Source organism: Carcharhinus amblyrhynchos, chromosome 17 (assembly GCF_965287045.1).
Source record: "Carcharhinus amblyrhynchos chromosome 17, sCarAmb.v2.hapA, whole genome shotgun sequence".
NCBI classification, from domain to species: Eukaryota; Metazoa; Chordata; class Chondrichthyes; order Carcharhiniformes; family Carcharhinidae; genus Carcharhinus; species Carcharhinus amblyrhynchos.
The window spans coordinates 15890369-15910356 of record NC_137340.1 but is presented as its reverse complement, the minus strand read 5'-3'; the positions used below and the strand labels follow the sequence as shown (position 1 = coordinate 15910356).

The 19988-nt window shown below is 39.3% G+C and overlaps 1 protein-coding gene across 1 annotated transcript in view; it reads right to left on the bottom strand.

Annotated features, from left to right (window-relative positions):
* fra10ac1 (FRA10A associated CGG repeat 1) overlaps positions 1-19940 on the bottom strand; it is a 35834-nt gene extending 15894 nt beyond the window's left edge. The window contains exons 1-10 of the mRNA XM_080205539.1: positions 19827-19940; positions 16932-17005; positions 14715-14810; positions 14238-14283; positions 10106-10182; positions 8438-8521; positions 7553-7637; positions 6358-6403; positions 3389-3502; positions 2861-2903 (exon numbers count right to left, since the gene is read on the bottom strand). Coding sequence (XP_080061665.1) covers positions 2861-2903; positions 3389-3502; positions 6358-6403; positions 7553-7637; positions 8438-8521; positions 10106-10182; positions 14238-14283; positions 14715-14810; positions 16932-17005; positions 19827-19865 — 704 coding nt within the window. The 5' untranslated portion in view covers positions 19866-19940. The remainder of the gene's footprint in view (positions 1-2860; positions 2904-3388; positions 3503-6357; positions 6404-7552; positions 7638-8437; positions 8522-10105; positions 10183-14237; positions 14284-14714; positions 14811-16931; positions 17006-19826) is intronic.
* Between the last annotated feature and the right edge of the window lie 48 nt (positions 19941-19988).

Here is a 19988-nt window from a genome sequence, read left to right as displayed (position 1 = left end):
CCAAAGAACAAAGAAAATTACAGCACAGGAACAGGCCCTTCGGCCCTCCAAGCCTGCACCTACCATGCTACCCGATTTAACTAAAACCCCCTACTCTTCCAGGACCATATCCCTCTATTCACATCCTATTCATGTATTTGTCCAGACACCCCTTAAATGTGTATCTGATTCCACTACCTTCTCCGGCAACGAGTTCCAGGCATGCACTATTCTGTGCAAAAAATCTACCTCTTACATCTCCTAAAACTTGACCCTTGCACCTTAAACCTGTGCCCCCTAGTAACTGACTTTTTCACCCTGGGAAATAGCTTCTACTATCCACTCTGTCCATGCCTCTCATAAAAACAGACTTCTATCAGGTCTCCTCTCAATCTCCGTTGCTCCAGTGAGAACAAACCAAGTTTCTCCAACCTCTCATCATTGCTAAAAACTTCCATATCAGGCAACATCCTGGTAAATCTTTTCTGTACCCTCTCCAAAGCCTCCACATCCTTCTGGTAGTGTGGCAACCAGAATTGAACACCACATTCCAAGTGCGGCCTAAGGTTCTATAAAGCTACAACATGACCTGTCAATGTTTAAACTGATGAAGGAAAACATGATGTGGGTATGCCGGCGTTGGACTGGCGTAAACACAGTAAAAAGTCTGACAACACCAGGTTTTAGTCCAACCTATTTATTTGATAATATACTCACAAGCTTTCGGGGTTAGTCCCTTCGTCAGGTGAATGGAGAGTTCTGGCCTCAGACAGAGCATATAAAGCACAGACAGTTTAGAGATTACTGATTAGAATGCGAATCCTTACACCTAACCTGCTGTTCAAGACCTGAAGTGGCTGATAATGTGAATGGAAGGAGCACTGATCACAGTTTAAAGAGATTTGTATTGTCTCCAGACAGTACAGTAAGTGAGGTTTTGCAAACCCAGGCAAGTCACGGGGGTTACAGATAGTGCGACATGAACCCAAGATCCCTGTTGAGACCGAAGGAAAACATGCCATATGCCTTCTTGACTACCTCTCCACCTGCAGTGACCTGTGTATCTGTACACCCAGATCCCTTTGCCTATCAATACTCTTAAGGGTTCTGCCATTTACAGATATTTCTTATCTATTTCCAAAATGCATTACCTCATTTGTCCATCTGCCATCTCTCCACCCAAGTCTCCAACTGATCTATATCCTGCTGTATCCTCTGATGATCCTCATCGCTATCTGCAAATCCACCAACCTTTGTGTCGTCGGCAAGCTTACTAATCAATCCAATTATATTTTCCTCCAAATCGTTTATATATATATTACAAACAGCAAAGATCCCAGCACTGATCCCTGTGGAAAACCACTTGTCACAGCTCTCCATTCAGAAATGCATCCTTTCACTGCTACCCTTAGTCTTCTTTGACCGAACCAGTTTTGTATCTACCTTGCCAGCTCACCTCTGATCCCATGTGACTTCAGCTTCTGCACCAGTCTGCCACGAGGGACCTTGTCAAAAGCCATACTGAAGTTCATGTAGACAACATCCATTGCTCTATCCTCATCAATCATCTTCGTCACTTCCTTGAAAAACTCAATCAAGTTCATGAGACACGACCTCCCCTTCACAAAACCACGTTGCCTCTCACTAATATGTCCACTAATTTCCAAGTGGGAATAAATCCTGTATTGAAGAATCCTCTCCAATAATTTCCAATTATAAGGCTCAAATAATAAAGCTTACTGGCCTGTAATTACCTGGATTATTCTTGCTATCCTTCTTAAACAAAGGAACAACACTGGCTATTCTCCAATCCTCTGGGACCTCCCCTGTAGCTTGTGAGGATACAAAGATTTCTCCCAAGGCCCCAGCAATTTCCTCCCTTGCCTCTCTCAGTATTCTGGCGTATATCTCATCAGGCCCTGGGGACTGGTCTACCTTAGTGTTTCTCAAGAACCCCAAACCACCTCCTTTTTTGATCTCAGCATGAGTCAAATTATGTACACATTCTTTCCCAGGCTCATCATCCACCAAGTCCTTCTCTTTGGTGAATACGGATACAAAGTACTCATTTAATATCTCGCTCATTTCCTCTGACTCTACGCATAGATTCCCTCCCTTGTCCTTGGGTGGGCCAACCCTCTCCATGGCTACCCTCTTATTCTTCATGTATGTATAAAATGCCTTGGGATTTTCCTTAATTCTGCTGGCCAATGCTTTTTCATGATCCCTTTTAGCCCTTCTTACTCATTGCTTAAGTTTCTTTCCACTTTCCTTGTATTCCACAATGGTTAGATTCTCCTTTGTTGAAGACAGTCATAGCCTGGCACTTGTGTGATGTGAATGTTACTTGCAGCTTGTCAGCCCAAGCCCGGACATTGTACAGGTTATGCTGCATTTGAACATGGAATTGCTTCAGTATGAGGCATTGCAAATGGTGCTAAACACTGGAATCAGTGAATATCCCCACTTCTGACCTTTTGATAGAAGAAAGGTCATAATGAAGCAGTGAAGATGGTTGGGCCTAGGAATTCCCATTAAAATCTCAGCTAGCAGTGTTTCAGATAACCGTCACAGATAAACGTGTTCCTATTTTAAAATGGAAGTTTCCATAGGAAACAATAACAGGTTTCAATTTATCACTAGGCCTATATACCAGCTATAATTTACTATATAGACAGATAGCATTTCAATACTTCTGTTTACAAAATATGCTGATTTGGGAAAAGCTGTGCAAATAACACTCTTTATTGCAATTGTAGTTTAATTATGAAACCAACCTATATTTGTTTAAAAGTTATCAATTTTAGTAAATTGTAATCAACAGGTACAGTACGGCAATTAATACGGACCTTTGTATGTATTCTAAAATATATTATTTTACCTGTGGTGATAGTTCAGTTTACAGGAACATTCTGGGCACAATCCTATAAAGGAAATATAAACTTCAGTTAAAATGTAATTTCAAAATTACTGACATAACTGACTATCCACCAGAACAATTAACAAATGCCAAAACTTAGTTCACATGCATTGATGAGCTGATCTTCATGAGCTTAATACGCAAGCTTACATATTGCATTACATGAATTTCGAAGCCAGGGAAGGCCATGTTATTACTGATAATCAAAGTCACACAGTTTAAGCATTTTTTCCATTTAAGTTTAAGCAAATAACTAAATTATTTTTAGCACATTATTAATTAAATTATTAATTAGAAAGTAATGGTAAATTAGCGAAGTATAGTAGTTAACAGCACAAGAACAGTTAATCAGGCAAATAGTATAGAAAAGATACCACAGATTAAATAAGTGGATTTGCAGCAACTGATTTACTCCCAGATCTCAAACTAGACGAACAAAATTCTAGCCACATCCAAACATGGTAACAAAATGATAAAAATGTGGCTTACTCAGTTTCACAAGGGCATTTCTTTTCTCCCCATGTTCAATGTAACCAAAGTTAACCTCCCAACTTTTCAGTCCTTCTTTTTTATCACACTGTTTGTTACCACAGCAAAATTGACCTGAAGTGGAAAGAAATTATATTAACAAACTTTAACTCATGCACAGAAGCACTATTACTCAGTGGTATTCTCAATCTTTCTCTCGACTGTGTCTCATCCCATCAAGAACAATCAGTATGTTGACAGTGTGGAATGAACATGCTCTTGGTATATAACATTACAATGACAATAATTAAGCAGGAAGAATGACATTTCCATAATTGAATGCTGTCAATTAATTTTAGGTGTTGTATCTAAATTAATGCTAGTAAATCAACTTACACTGTCTTTTTATAAAACACGTAGCATTAATTTTTGTTAACAATGTAAACCATGATTGTTCACTGAGAACATGAATGTTGCTATATGCACAGACCAACTATCTCTACCTAACTTTGAATTTTCCTACACAAAAACAGAAAACACTGGAAAATCTCAGCAGGTCTGACAGCATCTGTGGAGAGAAAATAGCTGACAGAGCTCTGACAAAGTGTCATCCAGATTCGAAACGTTGGCTCTATTCTCTCTTCACAGATGCTGTCAAACCTGAGATTTTCCAATGTTTTTTGTTTTTGTTTCAAATTCCAGCATCCGCAATATTTTTCTTTTTATTTTTGATTTTTCCTATATTGTCATTCAGATTTTTGAGTACATTTCTAAAAGTGCATTATTTATAATGCATTCACAATTTTTATATTCCAGATCTTTAATTTGATCAGATAAATAATTCTGGTTTGCGTATAAATGCCTATTTAGCAGTTGTACATTATCGTGTTTCTGCAAACCTTCTGAACTGTACAAATTGAATTTGTCCCAGGTTGACTTTGCTGCATTTATATAAACTGTAAGCTGCCAATTAGTGATTTGTACTTGCCCTTGGACATCTCATACCGCTGCTGTAAATCTTCCTTTAATTCTAGTGTTAGAAGTAGCACTAATCCAATTTCAATTAATTCCTGGGTTAATCACTGACTTTAACATCACAGTCTTGGTCCCAAATTACCTCACAAATAAGGTCAGCATTAAATCCAGCAGTTTTATTGAAATAGTTAGTTCAAATTTTGAAGCCACTTCAAGGAAATGAAAATGCAGGATTATTTGGACAATATGGTATTATGCTGGAGTGATTTTTTTTAAACTATGCAAATTTATGAATTTTGGACTTGCAGTGCAACACAAAACAAATACAGCAATATAAACTCACATTTCATTTAATTTGGCTCTTATATTATAAGTAGTTTACAATTCAGTTAACACAAATATAAACAAGAAACATTTCTGTGAATCTAAAATAAAGTAGCACATATAATGGCAGATGGAAATAAAATGGTAGGATTAAGCGCATTGCATTGCATCCACCGTCTGATAGATCAGAAATGCTCCCTGTTTAGTTTCTTAAGAACACGTATACTAAGGAGGTTCTGACTATGCCTATTTATATTGCTTACTTTAGGCTGAGAGAGATTTTTTTATGGAGAAGATGTAAATATACTTAGAGTGCCGAACAAAATAGAATCCTTGTGCCATTAGGCCCACCTCCCCAGCTGTAACCCTATAACCCCACGTATTTCCCCCATTAATCTCTCTAACCTAGACATCTTGGAACAATACAGGGCAACTTAGCATGGCCAATACAGCTAACCTGCGCATCTTTGGACTGTGGGAGGAAACCGGAGCACTCAAGAGGAAACCCTTGCAGACGAGGAAAACGTGCAAACTCCACACATACAGTCACCCAAGCTGGGAAGCGAACCCAGGTCCCTGGAGTTGTGAGGCAGCAGTGCTAACCACTGCGTCACCCCATATACAAGCAAAATACAGCAAATGCTGAAAATCTAAAAATTAAAAACAAAACGAAAATGCAGGAAATATTCAGCAGGACAGACAGTTCAATGAATTTTCATCAGAACAGAAGAGCTTTTAAGTCAATGGCAGGGTACAATGAGTAAAAAGTCTGACAACACCAGGTTTTAGTCCAACCTATTTATTTGATAATATACTCACAAGCTTTCGAGGGGACTGCCTCTTCGTCAGGTGAATGGAGAGTTCTGGCCTCAGACAGAGCATATAAAGCACAGACAGTTTAGAGATTACTGATTAAAATGCGAATTCGAATGCGAATGTGAATAAAATTTTAATCAGTAATCTCTAAACTGTCTGTGCTTTATATGCTCTGTCTGAGGCCAGAACTCTCCATTCACCTGACGAAGAGGCAGTCCCCTCGAAAGCTTGTGAGTATATTATCAAATAAATAGGTTGGACTAAAACCTGGTGTTGTCAGACTTTTTACTGTGTTTACGCCAGTCCAACGCCGGCATACCCACATCAGGGTACAATGAGACAGGGAAGACTTGTGATAGGATGGAGGGAAGGAGAGATTATCCAGCAAAAGTTGCTGGATATAAAAGCCAAAGGGATAAGGGTATGGGTATTGAAAATCTGTCCAGATGCGATGAGAAGGCAGCATGAAGCGATAAAGGAACAAGCTAGCACAACAAAACCATAGAAAAAACACAGAACAAGATGGAGGCAGAAGTTACGATCTAAAGTTGTTGAAGTCAAGAAAGCTACAAAGCTGCAATAAAAGATGAGGAGACGTTCCTCAAGCTTGCATTAAACTTCACTGGAACACTAGCTGGCCGTGGTCAGAGATGTCAGAATAGGAGCAAGGTGGTGAATTGAAATGACAAGTGACAGGAAACTCAGGATCATACTAGTGGACTGAATGGAAAAATTCTACAAAGTGGTCACCCAATCTACATTTTGGACCTCTAGCCTTCTGGATACTTGAATCAGATCTCAGAAATGAAAGGCCAGTGTCTAACACATTGCACTAACCAATTCTATTATTTGTTTTAACATTGGAAAAACATTACCTTTCCCTGAAATTACTTCTTTATCTACCCGCCATCGGAATCCAAACTGTCAGATAAGAAAATGATACTAATAAAATAGAAAGTACTATAGTTTAGATCATTAACACACATGAAATGAGCATAACAGTTAAATTGAAAAAGGTTACCTTAAAACTATTCGATGACTGAAAATTTAAAAAGCACTTATAATTCTTTTTTGAATTTCTATTTAAGTGTTGCTTTTTAATTGTAACATTACTGCTTACTGGCACAATCCTCGGACTAGCTTTATTGGAATAAGAAAAATTTCTCATTATAAGATATGATATCTATTCAGTATGATACACACAGGATGAGACATTGTAATATTTAGGGGTTTTTAATGTGGCATTGCAAGGTACCAACTCCTGGGTGTGATGCTTATTGGTCAGACAACTGTGTCGCTGTAATTTACTCAGTTCCCAGATCAAATGGGACTAGTTCAATTTAGGAAACCAGGTTGGGCTGAAGGGCCTGTTTCCATGCATGTACATCTATTGACTCTAATACCATAAAATATCATCTTCTATATTGGTAAAGATCTGGAATCTAGTACATGATCACAGCATACAAGGAAACGCTTGTGCTGTGCATGTGATTGTCTGATCTCCTGCTGGCCATAGGCTTTGCTGATAAATATTCAGCCATTTTACTCTTTCCAAGTCATTTTCTGCGCTCAGCTTATCAAACACTTCCACTAATAATATTTTAGTGTGAAAATATTATTTGTTTTCATTTAGAAAATGATGGCTTGCACTTAGCAGTCAGTGGTGAATGAATGGCACCAATCACTGATTGCACTTACTCAAAGAATCTCTTCAGGCTTTTACAACAAAGCTTCTAATGATTGGAGAGTCAAAATGGTGCCCTCCATGGAGATTTGGGACGTGTGAACATGGTGAGCCTTTTGAAATGTCAGGCCTGAAACGTTAACTCTGCTTCTCTTTCCACAAATGCTGCCAGACCTGCTGAGCATTTTCTGTTTGTTTCAGATTTTCAGCTTCTGCTGTTTTTGGTTTTTTGCTTATCTCCTCAATCACCCAGTGCGATGAATCCTTACTGAGCCAAGTGACAGATTCACCATCACCCGACAGCAAAATGCAGGCCATTGTAATCTCCAAAATAACGTTTTCAACCTGTGTATAAAAGAAAACTGTCACAGTTTTCAAAACCTTACCTGATTGTGTTTGTATCGACTCAAATCAGCAATACAATATTCTTTGAATAATTTATCATAGTATTTCTTCGCCAGTGTTTTCTCCCTAAGAGATGGAGAAATCTTGTTTAGATAACATGAAGTAAAAGGAAGCCATTTTAAGTTACATATGCCTCAATATAAAATTAGAATTTCCTTCCAATCAACACACTTTCCCTTCATTCTCTGGTCTAAAGCAGACAGATATCTAGCTGGTTATACAATTAAAATGCTAGTCTCTTCCTCCAAATTTGTCAACTCAATTGACTGCAAACCAAATTACATCTGGTCTCAGATCTTCTATTCCTGGCAGTTCGAGTGATAAATGCAGTATGTCACTGGTTACATCTACAGTTAATTCAGGCCTACCATATTTCCAGGTCATTGTGGTGAGGCATTGTCAAGGCATAGACTAACTTAATCTGAATTAAAAACTCAGTTTAAAGATCAAGAATCTGGTAACAATTCATGTTACACTCAAACTAAATTGAAGTACCAATAAAAGGTAGCTAAGCAAATTTCCTACTTTAATTCCTTACTAATAAACCATTTATGATTTAGAACATGGCCAGTGTGATTTTACCAGTTGTCTTCTACTGTCAAATTTGCCATGTGTGCAAGGAGGATGGACTACAATTCCAGTTACAAACAGAACTGCCTAACAGCTTCAGTAATAGAACTGATACAACATTTATCAAATTTTGTTAAATGATTAAAAGTTCCAATATACAATTCAAGTAAAATTGGTACAAAATACTGATTTTTCCTGTTATTCCAAGCATGCGCTCTCTCCAACTGGTTTCAGAGCATCAACAGTAACTAAAGCATTAATTACAAAACAAATTGAAAGACAAAGGCCTTTCTTACCAAGTCATATCAGTTTCATCTGCTTCTGTCCATAAAAACCTATGGTTTTCTTTTATCACGTCCAGGTCTGTTTTATCATTCACTCTGTGAACAATAACGTACAGTGGACTCAGTAATTAGAGGCTTAAAATGCAATAACAAAATAAAGCACATTGAAGGATTCAAAAACGGAATTAGTACATCAAATTAAGGTCTTGGGTACGTAGTTTGGACCGGCAATGCAAAGCAGCAATGAAAAATGTATTCATTTGCCCAGCAACATAAATCAAATGGAGCTCAGATTTCTGGTACATACATGTCTTTACAATGCATTGGCAGCTAAGGTTTTGCTTACTTTACGTCACTGATGATGTCAACTATCTGCCAAATGTTGAAGTTTGAAATTCATTCTTCTTGGATTAAAAATTCAAACAAGATTCAATTGTAGCATTTTAAGTCTTATTTTCATGTCAGTGCAGGCAGGAAGATTAAAAAAAACTGTATTCCTTTTAAAATGGACCCTAATGAACTGCCAAAGGGTCACCTGAATTTTAACACTTCAACAGCCTCATAAGCTTTCTGGAAAGTTCCAAATTGAATAATGGGTAGGGGTCTCTTTTGAACAGACATGCCAAAACAGCACTCTTCTGCAGAATTTCACACTTCTGTTATCAAGGCTTACTTCAAAACGCAGGGACAATAAATTCCAGGACTCTGATGTCAGGTCTGTCATGTACAAAAGAGGGCTATCAAAGCTATCAAAATAGAATACCCACAATGAAGTGATAAAGACCGCCATCTACCTTCTATTGTATATTGATGACTTTTGTCCATGTGACTAAAAAGTCTCTTCATTATGAAAGACCATAATTTGCCTTCTTTCAATGGTCATTCATCATGTGATTGAAACTGCCCTCTTATTTTGAAATCTGTTTATCCAAAAATTGAGTAGGACAGGGCAGTCTGTGGGCCACTAGTAATAGCGACAAAGTTGCAAAGAAAAGGCGGTGTCATCTTTCTTTTACAAGACCTATGAAGCTTGAACTCTTAAAAGCTTCTTTACCCAGGATAACTCTAGATTCACTGGAAGAAATTGGGCCTTCAATTACAAGAGGGATCAGGACCTGTCTACATTCCCTGTTGAACAATGCATACGTCAAAGGAACCCTGTAGATAATCCAGGTTTGACCCCAGCCATCTGAGCTTCAATTCCAGAGTGGGAAAAGTTCCCTCCTTCAACAGATTCTCAAAGATACATGCAACCTCTAACTACTGTTTGGTTTAATACTTGTAGAAGTGCAATACCTTCTTTAATTGTATCTTTCTTTAGTCAACATGTGCTGGTAATGTTTGTAATTCATAACTAAGTTAGAACTTTAAAAACCTTTTGGTTATGCATTATACATATAAACGATATTTTCCCTGTAACATGCACTGAAAATACTTCTGATGATGGTTATTCTGTGCAGTGTGCAATAACGTTTTTACTAACAGTGGTAATGTCAAGTTTGTACTAAACTTAGTATAAAAAATGTACTCTAAGGTAAGAACAGCTTTGGACAGTTGGGATGATGTTACTGAACAGTTCAGGTATTATTCTCACAATTAATTTTATTTCAACTGTTGATGCGTTGGGTTGAGCATTACCCTCAATGAAAAAAATGAGTTGTAACATAATTGAGTACTTACGTTGATCTCTTCAACTCTTCTACTGAGCCACCATAATATAGCAAATAGTCATTGATGTATTTCTTATGCCGTGCATACTTCAGAAGTTAAGAAAAATGTCACAATTCTGCAGATGGCTGCAAATGTCACACATTACTTCTGTAATTAGAATGCAACACACAGCAAAAAGAATAGAGCTTAAACCACAACCTTTGACTCAGACATGAATGCTGCCACTGAGCCAAGATTGGCACCTTATCAAGAAATATAATACCATAACACATAATCATTGAGTCATACTAGTAAACAACAGTTTTCAAATGTTAACAATCAATCATAAAACCCACCCAAAATAACGCAGGCTACCCACAGTTGTTTATTTTGAAGCAGTGGAAAGCTCTGCAGAAAGCAGAATTTTAAGCATCTCGTGGTCAAATTGAGAACTATGTTTTACAGAAATTAGTCTAGCTGCTGAAAAGGTTCACTTGAACTGTAGAATTGGAATTGTGAACAAGGGACAATTACACAATCCCTTTAGCTAAGATCTCATGTATGCCAAAGCTTGATGCAAAAAATCATATCGTTCGTGCTACCACTGCCAGATTGTTAGCGTTCTGCATGAGGCAAATGATCGATTGTGAAATAGATGTCTGCTTTGCCAATTTCACGTCTTCCATCTGGTAGTATTGCATCAGACTCACTTGTAGCTGAAGTATTTGGAAGTGTTGGTGTCCCAATCAAAGTCACAAGGACATTAGTTTTCTGATGATAGCAATTGCAGATATTAGAAAAGGATAATCTACAACTTACGGTTTGAAAAACAACTTATACTTTCTTCAGTATTTTACTTCAATTATTAAACCAGTGCGCTTGTTTCTTATTTTATATAACTGAAGCAAGGACTTTGGCAATAGCTGTTTTCCGAGCAGCCAAGTAGCTATCCATAACCTTCATGCAACATCAGTTTTGGAGAGTTAACATCTTTTCCTGTGGAGCTTTTACAGCAAATTTGATTTATGGAAATGCAATCACCAACTGATTAGTTTCTTTAAAAACAATGATCATTTTAAAACAGTGTTTTGGGTCATTAGGGTAGCATAACGGTTAGCATTGCTGTCTCACAACGTTAGGGATCTGGGTTCAATTCTGACCTCAGGTGGCTGTGTGGAGTTTGCATGTTCTCCCCCACAATCTGTGAGGGTTTCCTCCCACAGTGCAAAGATGTGGTTAGGTGGATTGGCCATGCTAAATTCCTTCAGTGTCAGGGGGATTAGCAGGGTAAATACCTGGGGTTATGGGAATAGGGCTTGGGTGGGATTGTTGTCAGTGCAGGCTAGATGGGCCAAATGGTCTCCTGCACTGTACGGATTCTACGATTCTCCATGGAACTAGTCTGGATTACTGCCTATGCTTCTTTGTAGCAAAGCATAACTTTGAAAAGTTGAATTTATTATCCTTTCCACTGAAATGAATATCATCACATGCCTGTGTGGTTATGCCATGAATTGGAACGAGTGTGCCATTGAGCACACTCAGTGCTCAGTAATGATGCACTGACCTTTATATTTACAATGACTGCTGCCACTATTCCATTCATTTGAACACCTTTTGCTTTGGTGTCACTCTAATTGAATAATTTAATAGTGAAATGGTGGAGAGTATGGCTATGGATGTGCTGGCCTACCAGGTGGTTGCTGTTTGTAGTATATCTAGCACCACAAATTGCATTCCTGCTACCAACCCTGCTGAATCACAGGATGGCATGGTAGCACACTAGATGGCACTGCTATCTCACAGAGTCAAGAACTTGGGTTCAATTCCAGCCTTGGGTCACTGTGTGGAGTTTGCACATTCTGCCTGTGTCTGCGTGGGTTTCCTCCAGGTGCTCCAGTTTCCTCCCACATTCTGAAAGACAAGCCGGTTAGGTGCATTGACCCGGACAGACGCTGGGTAGGACGCCATGGTAGTATTATTTGTCAATTCTTGCACCAGTCTAACCAATAGCTACGACCTCATACCTTTGAGTCAATATTCTACCTCCTTCACCTATTGATATTTCTTACAATCTCCAAAGGTTCAGTACAAAGAAATACAAATTTGCAAAGAATAGGTGAAAGGATGACAACAAGATTTCACATTTTAAGACTTTTACTATAACAAGACTAAAAGCACTCTTGACTAAACATTATCTTTGTAGTTAACATACTTCCAGCCACAAAACGTTCTCCTTTTCCTTTAAGGATAACCAAAACCATACTTCATAGATATGCTTTATACTGTTCTAAAAGTCGACATTCAATTCTCTTAGAACTAGTCCAAGGTTCTTAGCTCCTGAGGGTTAACTTATGTTCTTTTCCTTTCTAATTCTAGAAACTTTTAATTTCAGAACTGTCTTTCACAATAACGTTTCATCCCTGGTGATTCTTCCTCTAGTGCAAGCCAGGTGAATCTTCCAGCCACATTTTCTCATTAATTTGGTCTTTCCAACCTGAGCATGACTATTATCTGCATTCCTGCTCGATGAATCTGAGATACTTTTGGCCTCCTGCTGCTGCTGTCTCTCATAGATCCTGACAAACTGCTTGCATTTTATTGGTTTGAAAAATATCCTAGCCATCAAATCATATTGGCCTTGTATCCAGGTGATTAGCTATTCTTAAAACTCCAACTCTCCTTTACCTTGGAAGTAAATGGACAGTTTAAAGCATAAGAACATAAGAAATAGGAGCAGGAGTAGGCCATCTAGCCCTTCGAGCCTGCCCCACCATTCAATAAGATCATGGCTGATCTGTTGTGGCTCAGTTCCACTTTCCCGCCCTCTCCCCATAACCCTTAATCCCCTCTCTTATCAAGAACCCATCAACCCGCTTCTTAAAAATATTTAGCGAGGCAGCCTCCACCACTTCAACGGGCAGAGAATTCCAGAGATTCACCACCCTTTGAGTGAAGAAGTTCCTCCTCAACTCCGTTCTAAACCGCCTCCCCTTTATCTTGAGGCTGTGCCCCCTAGTCCTATTATCCTTTCTGAGCGGGAAGAGTCTCTCCACCTCTATCCTATCCACCCCATTCATCATCTTATACGTCTCAATGAGATCTCCCCTCATTCTTCTAAACTCTAACGAGTACAAGCCTAGTTTATTCAGCCTCTCCTCATAGCTCAATCCCCTCAACTCCGGTATCAGCCTAGTAAACCTCCTCTGCACTCCCTCCAGGGCCAAAATATCCTTGCGCAGGTGCGGCGCCCAAAACTGCACACAGTACTCCAGCTGCGGCCTCACCAATGCCCTATACAGCTGCAGCAAGACCTCCCTACTTTTATATTCAATCCCCCTCGCTATGAAGGCCAGCATCCCATTCGCCTTCCTGACCACCTGCTGCACCTGCAAGCTGGGTTTTTGCGACTCATGCACAAGGACCCCGAGGTCCCTCTGCACCGTCGCCTGCTGCAGTTTTTCGCCACGTAAGTAATAGTCCTTCCTACCATTCTTCCTACCAAAGTGGACCACCTCACACTTGCCAACATTAAATTCCATTTGCCATTTCCTGGCCCATTCGCCCAGCCTATCTAGATCCTTCTGCAGACTCTCCACACCCTCCGCACAATTTGCCTTTCCCCCAATCTGTTACGACAATACAGCCCAATACTCTCCATGCTTCCCTGGAACTTTGGAGATGATCAATCTTACAACTGTAAGCACAGATTCTCTAAATGTAAATACCTTACACCTGCTTCCCACCAAATAATCAGAGCTCTGACGAAGAGTCATCCAGACTCAAAACATTGGCTCTATTCTTCCTCCACAGATGTTGTCAGACCTGCTGAGATTATCCAGCATTTTCTGTTTTTGTTTCAGATTCCAGCATCCGCAGTATTTTGTTTTTATCTAATTATTTCCTTTACTCTTTTCATTTTACTTCCACCCTGTAATAATGCCTGGATCATTCACCATGCTTTCTCAAAATAAATGCACTGAAGCAATTTCACAAGTTCATTTTTGGTCTTTTTTAGTAGATTGCATATTTGAACAGGGATATGCTCTATGTAAATACTGTTTTATTTTCGATTTCTGTAGAAGGCAAGACTCCTTCATCTTAAGCTATTCCGCATACCCTTCCTTGTATTCTGATGTATTTTCCCTGATTTCAAGGATACAGCATCCATGGCAATAAGATGGTAACGGCGGTTTCTTGCTTCCTCCCTGTTAAAATGATTAAATTTTACAGATTACAGAAAGAAAACTGATACTTGTATCGGGTCTTTCATGTTCTCCCAATCAACAAATTACTTCTGAAATACAGTCAATGGGGTTTGGGAAGAACGTGGCAGTCAGTTTGTGCAGCAAATTCCCACAAAGGGCAATCAGTTCAGCTGTTTTTTCCAATTTGGCTGAGGAATTAACGTTGGCCAAGATACAGGAGGAACTTTGTGTTCTTTGACAAAATGTCACAGGATCATTCACATTCACTAGTACAGGCGGAGGCAGTTCAAAACAAGTTACCTCCAACAATGCAGCATTGAAATGTCAGCGAAATAATGCGCTTAAATCTTAAAAATCTGCGAGTCCTAGACTTCAGAAATAAAAGCAAATGTATACATATATTTTTTTTAAAAGTCCAAAAGTATCTTTACCTGTCCCATTCATGAGCTGCAACTTGCTTGTGAGCCAACCGGGCATATTTTTCCTTTTGAAACGGCTTTCTAAGTAGTGCAGCATCTTTACCTGTCCTACAATTCAAACAACAAAAATGTCAAGTTAGTTAATACATCATATTAAAATATTGATAAAGCATGGAAGAAATGAAACTGAGAAATTAAAACCTAAACTCTCAATAATAAACTTTGTTACTACAAATCTTCAGCAAGATTTGAGGAAAACCATGTCTTAAGATAAATCAGAAACACTGCTTTGTTCATATTAGAAGCCTTATAAAAATTAAAGCTAAACATCTGTAGCTTACCATCACTATTTTTCTCTGAGTAATTAAGACACAATAAGTTTTAGGACCTTGAACACAGGTATTTTGGCTGAGAAATCACTTGGAACAAGGTATCAAAATTTGTCTGATAATGCTCCTGTGAAGTGTGTTGGGTTATTTAACTATAATATATATGTACTTGCTCGATGCATACCACCTGTTATTGACAGTAGTGATTCTGAAGATTAATGTATTTTACAAAACACTGAGCGGTTAATTCATTGACACACTTGGTAAGGTGTTGAAGCTTATAAATCTATAGGTACCTGACTAATTACAGCAATAACAAAATAAAAACATTTCAAAATAAGTTCTTCCAAAATTACGCCTTTTACTTCCTGAATTTTTAAATATGATGGTTGCATTTGCTGACACCACAACTGCAGACGGTACATTCCTCATACATGCAGTTGCAGTGCCTCCGTCAAAAATGGCAGATCAAACTCAGCCATTGCCTTACTTACGCAAGGATATTTTGGCCTTGGAGGGAGTGCAGAGGAGGTTTACTAGGCTGATACCGGAGTTGAGGGGGTTGAGCTATGAGGAGAGGCTTGTACTTGTTAGAGTTTAGAAGAATGAGGGGAGATCTCGTTGAGACATATAAGATGATGAATGGGATGGATAGGATAGAGGTGGAGAGACTCTTCCCGCTCAGAAAGGACAGTAGGACTAGGGGGCACAGCCTCAAGATAAAAGGGGGGGGGGGGGGTTTAGAACGGAGTTGAGGAGGAACTTCTTCACTCAAAGGGTGGTGAATCTCTGGAATTCTCTGCCCGTTGGTGGTGGAGGCTGCCTCGCTAAATATTTTTAAGACGCGGGTTGATGGGTTTTTGATAAGCGAGGGGATTAAGAGTTATGGGGAGAGGGCGGGAATGTGGAACTGAGCCACGACAGATCAGCCATGATCTTATTGAATGGCGGGGCAGGCTCGAAGGGCTAGATGGCCTACTCCTCCTCCTATTTCTTATGTTCTTATAAAAGAACAGCTCTCCCACCACTTTCTGCTCACTACCTCGCTCCTGAGCCCTTGCTGCCTCCAACATGCTGCTCCTCCACTGAGCCACTTTGCTCACCCACTCATGATGAAGGCTTGGGAGAGTCAGCAAGGGCTTGCAAGAGAGACAATGAGGGGGGAGGTTGTCAAATGGCGCACAACAATGACGTCAAAGTTGGGAGAAACTGTGCATGTTTCAGCAGACCAAGTGGGTATGTGCTGTTCTCCTGTTCAAGTTACAATTAAACATGAGATACCACCCTCCAGCTGTGCGTCAAAATGATTTTTGCTCTCTCCTCTTCAACAACATTGGCTTGTCATTCGTTTCCTCCCCATTCCCAAGTTCACTCAAACAACTGCCTGCATTGTATACATTGTTTTTCTTCATTCTTTTCTCCTTCGCATTTCCTTTTCATAGAATCATAGGATCCCTACAGTACAGGAGACAGTCAATTGGCCCATTGAGTCTGCAACTACAGTAATCATGATGTCTGACAATCGCCAAACTCTATCCTTATTTTGTTTGTCATTTTCTTTCAATCTCTTTATTGGTGTTTAAATAAACACCTGGCCAGCATTGTATTTTATATTCTTTAACAATAAAGAGCCAAGTTATAAACTACTGTCTAATTAACAGATGTGGCTTCTTTGCATGCTATAATTCTGTTAAGTTTAAGCCCCATTTTACCGTCAAGAGAATACCTTCTGTAAGAGGTGAAGTTCATACTTGAGAATATTTTATAACCAAAACCTATGATCTCAATTAAAAATAAACGCTCGAGGCTTGCCTACGAAACTACTGCTTGTTTATTAAATATTAAAATAAGCTACAGAAATGCATTTCTTATAATGTGTTTTTGACCAAAAACATTATACCTTTGATGGGTGGATGTCTCTGCTTCATTCTCATCCTCACTGAATTCTGAATCATAGCCCCCATGACCATGCTCCTGTCGACAAAAAAGCAATAACATTTCAACAAAGATGTTGCATAGTTTGATTTCATGTCAGCTGTCTGCCTTTAGGACTTCAAAGCTTTGTTTATTATGTGCATTGAAGTTAATAAACTGCATCACTATGTTTTTATACCAAAATAGAAATCTCTTCAAACTATCTGAAATAAAATTACAGTAGACATGTATATTCAGCTGAATTTAAGAATGAAGCATTTAATTAAGAAATAAACTTTCAGGATTTCTTTATTTTATTCCACATATTTTTCAGTAAAGATTGGTACTACTTTGACAAAATCTTGATCGCATCCTAGCTGTTCAGAGAAAAACAATAAAAATCAGGTCTGAATAAATTATAACATTATAAGTCTATTGAAAATGTCCATATCTTAACAGACAAAATCCCATTCACCCATCATCACTGTGCTTGCTGATCTTCATTGGCTTCCATTCCAGCAATACAATTTTAAAATGCTCATCCTTATTTTCAACTTCTTCCAGTATTGCCTTGCCACATCTGTCACCTCCTCCAGCCATCTGAGCTCTCTGCGCTCTTCCAAATCACAAACACTTCATAATGGACAGCTGCCTAGTTCCTAAGCTCAGGAATTCCCTCCGTAGACCTCTTTTTTTCCCCTTCCAAATTCTCTCACTCTCTAAATCTTTCATCCTTTAACACACTTCTCAAAACCTACCTATTTGACAAAGCTTTTGGCCATGGGTCCCGACATGTCTTTCTGCAGCAGTGTCAAATTTTGTTTGATAACCCTCTTGTAAAGTACTCTGGAACATTTTGCTACATTAAAGGGACTATATAAATGCAATCTCTTGTTGTTGCACCAATATTTCGTCCATAAATTATTTTATGATTGTTATTCTAACTGCATGAGAGTGAAGTGCAGAATGAAATGGTCTTAGACTAAAGTTCTTTCAGAAGAAAGACTGATGTTTTAATTTTAATCAGTCATTCAACTGAAACAAAAAGAGGCACTATCCCTAAATGGGCATTTCAATTTTTGGGTAGACAACTGGCATCAGTAGCCTCCCCATTCTGACGCCCATTTTAAATGGCACCATCAAATCAATTATTTGAGGTGGACACATTGAATCTGGAATGCTGCATCAAACAGGCCTGGTCATCACATTGGCAGCAAGTTAGCTCCAGGAATCGAGGAACACGTTGGAGCCTTGTGACATTACAATGAACCAGCCCATCAGCAGCAGCCCAGATCATAAATCTCCTCTTGGCCATACAAAAATAATTTAAAATTTAGATTTTCAGACTCAGCACCACCAGTGAAATTAGTCAGAAATTGCACTCAAAATGACAAGAGATTCTATTTTACTCCACTGGATCCCAATTTGCACATTAAAATTAGCTTATTGTTTGCAACAGGGAAATGGATCAGTCTCATCAACACATTTCCAGCAAGCTAAAATAGACCCCATGGTCTATGGGAAGAGAGAACAGCCATTTGACATTGCATTGCAAAAATACAATTATGTTCAATTAGATATGACTTGACATAATTTTCTCAACATTAGTGTTTCCCACAAGTATTATATAAAAACTGCTGTGGCTTAATATGAAAAATCTTTTTCAGTTGTGATCATAATACTTTTGATACAGTTTTCGTGGAAAGAAACAGAGTTAACATCTCAATTGATGGATGACCTTTCATCCAAACTGCACCAATCTGACCTGTTTCCCTCTCAGAGATGCTGCCAGACCTACTGTGCATCTTAAAACATGATTTTATTCAGAATACTAGTATCTGCAGCCTTTTGCTTTTGCAGTATTTCGGTTCTAGATTTTACAAACGTAAAATTTTACAAAAGGATCCAGAGAAGATTCATAAGAATGATCCCTGGAATGAAGAGCTTGTCGTACAAAGGATGGTTGAGGACTTTGGGTCTGTACTCGTTGGAGTTCAGATGGGTGAGGCAGATCTTACTGAAACTTACAGGATACTGTGAGGCCCAGGTAGAGTGGATTTGGAGAGAATGTTTCCACTAGTAGGAAAAACTAGAATCAAAGGGCACAACCTCATGCTAAAGGAACGATCCTTCAAAACAGAGATGAGAAGGAATTTCTTCAGCCAGAGAGTGGTGAATCTGTGGAGCTCTTTGCTGCAGAAAGCTGTGGAGGCCAGGTCATTGAGTGTCTTTAAGACAGATTCTTGATCAATAAGGGGATCAAGGGGCCTAGGGAAAAGGCAGGAAAACGGGGATGAGAAAAATACCAGCCATGATTGAATGGCAGAGCAAGCTCAATGAGCTGAGTGGCCTAATTCTTCTCCTGTCTTATGGTTTTAAAACTTGACAGTTCCTTCTAAGCTACAGTGTTATTTGGTTTGGTCAACTCTTATAAGAAGAGCTACATACATATTTTGTCCTCCGAGACGATACAGCCACCTTCGTCTAGGAAGCATCCTAAACTGTACGAAAACCAGATTTTTCAAATAGTAAAACTTGAAAACATATTGCGAACGGAATAGATGTAAAATAAAATCAGAACACGCTGGAAAAACTCAGCAGATCCGTGGAGAGAAAAATAAAACCACATCAGACCTGAAATTCGGTCCCCCCCCCCACGGATACTACTAGCCCCACTGTGATATTCCAGCACTTTCTGTTTACATTTCCCCCAGTATTAACGCTGGCCAGGAATTGAGGAGCTAAACAGGGAACTAACAGTTTAACTTAGACACCTATCCCAGGTAAGGCACTGGAGTAGCAAACTCAGCGCTGTCCCCAGGCTGAACCTGTGACTGCCCTTCTCCTCGCAGTGTCCCCGCTCCCTCGCGGACAGTCCGACCTGAACAAGATCCAACTTGGTGCCTCGGCCGCTCATCATCCCCTCCGTTAGATGGCGCGGGAGAGTGACGTCATCGATCCGCGACAGAGGGCGGGTTCGACTCCAGATGGGGGCGGATCTCGCGGAGGAGCGTGCGGGAGGAGGCGGCCGTCAGGTTACAGG